The sequence below is a fragment of the Cryptotermes secundus genome, unplaced genomic scaffold (assembly GCF_002891405.2).
Source record: "Cryptotermes secundus unplaced genomic scaffold, Csec_1.0 scaffold945, whole genome shotgun sequence".
In the NCBI taxonomy this organism is placed as follows: domain Eukaryota; kingdom Metazoa; phylum Arthropoda; class Insecta; order Blattodea; family Kalotermitidae; genus Cryptotermes; species Cryptotermes secundus.
Window position 1 is genome coordinate 202546 of NW_019731584.1, and position 3408 is coordinate 205953.

The 3408-nt window shown below is 39.8% G+C and overlaps 1 protein-coding gene across 1 annotated transcript in view; it reads left to right on the plus strand.

Moving 5' to 3' along the window:
• The first annotated feature begins 324 nt into the window (after window positions 1–324).
• Window positions 325–3408, plus strand: part of LOC111867232 (protein disulfide-isomerase A6 homolog) — a 23985-nt gene continuing 20901 nt past the window's right edge. The window contains exons 1-2 of the mRNA XM_023856890.2: window positions 325–530; window positions 644–840. Of these exons, the coding sequence (XP_023712658.1) occupies window positions 488–530; window positions 644–840 (240 nt within the window). The 5' untranslated portion in view covers window positions 325–487. The remainder of the gene's footprint in view (window positions 531–643; window positions 841–3408) is intronic.

The window sequence follows — 3408 nt, forward strand, 5'->3', positions numbered from 1 at the left end:
CAATACTGACTAGCCATTTAGCGCCATTCCTAATTTTCGCTAATGTGCTACGTGTGCTACCACCTGAAGAGTGTTACATTAACATACGTCGTATGAAAATTTGAATGGTTGCTGATGTTGTGCAATTTCTGCCTTAGAAAATAGAGAAAAGGAAATATGAGAGGAAGAGTTATTTTGAATAAATAGCCATTTCCGACAGTATCTGCTTTCATGACATATAATAAAACACCTGAAGATAAACTATAGTATTTCCACACATTGTACACGTGAATTGTGTTCTGATGGATTTCTCATACTTTCGATGACACCAACCAATGGGATTTTACCACGAAATTTACTATATGTACTTATATGTCGTACCGGTTAGGAGAGTGTTATCAATGCGGAAGAGTATTGTAGTTTTGTGGTAGTTGTATAAGCAAATATTGTGTGGTGTTCTCTGTGGTGTTAAACGGTACATTGATAAAACATTAACATTAAACTGCAGATGCAATTCAAGAGTACATTCTCAGTCATGACTGCAGTGTTTGGTGAGTACTTTCATCTGACAGTGGTCGTCTGTCGCCCCATCGTTTGTTGGATGTTACTGTTATGAGCGTTCGTATGTATTCTGTGCATTTTCATGTTACGTACTGTGTTTCAGGTTTACTGACAATTTTGGTAACTGGATGTTATGCCTTGTATCCATCAAGTTCTGAGGTTGTTGATTTAACTCCAGCGAATTTCGATCGTCTTGTCATACAGAGCGATGCCCTGTGGATAGTTGAATTTTATGCACCATGGTGTGGCCATTGTCAACAATTCGTTCCGGAATATTCGAAAGCAGCAACAGCTTTGAAGGTGATGTAAAGTACAGAGCTTGCATAAAGAGCTGAAGTATGTATCAAGCCATTTGTGCTCTCGAGCCTGCATGCTGTTAAGATTTGTGGATTTTGCATACAGGCATTCACCCAACTCACTCTTCAGTCAGTTTGTGAATGAAAGGAACCACTATCACACCGTGAGGAAAGACATAGGAAAAAATTAAGAAATGCTTGTAGCCTGGTTTCCAAATCTCCTTAGTCTTGCATTTACACTTTGCAGCATTTATTGCCTACTGACTGTATCAGTAGCCCCAGCCTGCTAGATAAATCCAGTGTCAGTAGCCTCCCCCATTATTCTTGGAGATTTCAAGTTTCATAAAAGGACAAGTCCTGTGTGGGATCCAGAGAGGAATGATTTTCTGAGGTAAACAAAACTGAAATGTCATCTTCGTCACAGATATAGAAGGTAAAAATAGGGGAGAATTTTACCTATCATGATGTCCTATGCACCTTCTGCTCTCAAGTAAGTGCTGAATTTATGTTCACCACTGATAAAGTGGAATGAATGGAAATAGAACTATCCTAACTGAAATTTGAAACAAAAGTATGCATGGATTCAGGTATTAGATTACAAAACCACAACAAAACTACAGGTTGAGCTGGTGCTCTTGGAGAGTGTGACCAATTATGATCACGTCGTTTAAGTACATAAGGCATGAGTCATATGTGAGACCTTGCAGGGCTGTCTCCATTAGCCTCTTGAAAGTTGTCAGAGCATTGCAGAGGCCAAAGGGCATGACTGTAAACTGCCATAATCCTTGAATGGTCAAGAATGCAGTTTTCTCTTTCTTTTGAGGGTGTACATATACTTGGCAATACCCACTTTTCAGATGAAGAATGGAGAACCATTTGGCTCCAGCTAGCGTTTCTAGAGTGTCGTCAGTCCAGAGCAATGGAAAACAGTCTTTCTTTGTGACATCATTTAACTTCCCGTAGTCCACACAGAAACAGAAATGCCCATTTTTCTTCCTGACCAGGGGCTGTCTGACTTCTTGATGACCCCATGGTGTTGCATGTTGAGTATCTCACTTACCTCTGCTTGCTTTGCTGCGGGCATCCTCCTTGGGGGGGGTTGGAAAATTGGTTGGGCATCTCCCATGTCTATGGGGTGATACATTTTGTTAGTCTGTCTGTGGTCTTCACTGTCCACAACAAAGATGTCTTCATATTCAACAAGAGCACAAGACCTGGCAACCATCAGGTCCGATCACCTCAGAGACTACAACTTAACCAATATTAAGGTACAGGCAACAATGAATGAAACCCGCTCAGATATTGAAGCCATAAAACACGAGTTCCCGTCCAATTCCTGGTCAGTATATCTTGCATGTGCTCTTGGTTGGATTTTCTGTTGGCGTTCATGTCTTCTTTGATGTTGTCTTTCATTTCGTTCATCATTTATTTCATGTGTTCTTGGCTGGTTCTTATTTAAGCCTGCACGCATGCCATCATTTGTTTTGTCTCTGTAATGTGGCGATATACTACCCAATGCAATCATAAATCCAATAATCTGATCAATCTGATCTAATCCATAACATTTCTGACACCATTGTCATGTGTATCAGTGACCAAGATGCGGGTTTGCATTTGTATTGGTTTTATTAACCACCTACAGGCCGTGACTACAAATAATTTTATACTATTGCTGATTTGCAAAATTTACAATCACTCCTCCACACTAATCTTCTCATTCTGTTTCCACTAGTCTTCACTATCCGTAGCAATGGATTTATAACCCAGAACTATAAGAGTCTCCCTAAATTGCACACTCCCAATACCACTGCACTATAGCACACGTGAAGTCTTCAGATCTCATCTTAACCCTTCCGCACCGACATCCGTGTGCTTCACCGACCCTTTAAATAATTGTATGCCACCGACATCTGTGCAGTGCACCGACCTGCGCAGTGTTAGATTTGAAGGACTTTGCTGAAAAAACGAGGAAAGATATTCCAATTTTCTTTTCAGGAGTACATAGATTAAGGTTTCATCTTTCAACTGGTATATTAGTTATATATTTTGGACGAATTTTTAGCACGGTATTTTTATTTTATATCGTTAGTGTAATAGTTCGTACTTTGGTCTCATTGCGCCTAGATTGCATTGAAATTTTTCAAATTCTAAGTAAGGAAAATGTATAAAACTATATATCTTTCGACTCTATGGTCTTTGCTTGTCTATATGAGTCACTCACTGAAACCCCAGACGAAGGTTTTCCTTCAGTGTGTTGCTGTAGAGTCTGCAACACAATGAAGTAGTCAAACAAGAGGGTCATTTTTTCCTGGAACCAAATGCAACCTAAGTAAACAAACTTACGAATGATACAGAAATCTATGATGTCATAACACATTCTTCTGTCAGTCGCGCCATAACCATGGCCTCTACAAGTAGGACAGCTTTACAGGACGATGAACTAGATGAGCTCCTTGCTCACGACTCGGAAGTTAGTGAGTTTGAATATTCGGATAGTAGTGAAAACAGTGATAATGAAATTGAAGATCAGGCTGTAGTTGATGCTATCCAAGATCATAGTATTGAAGATGAC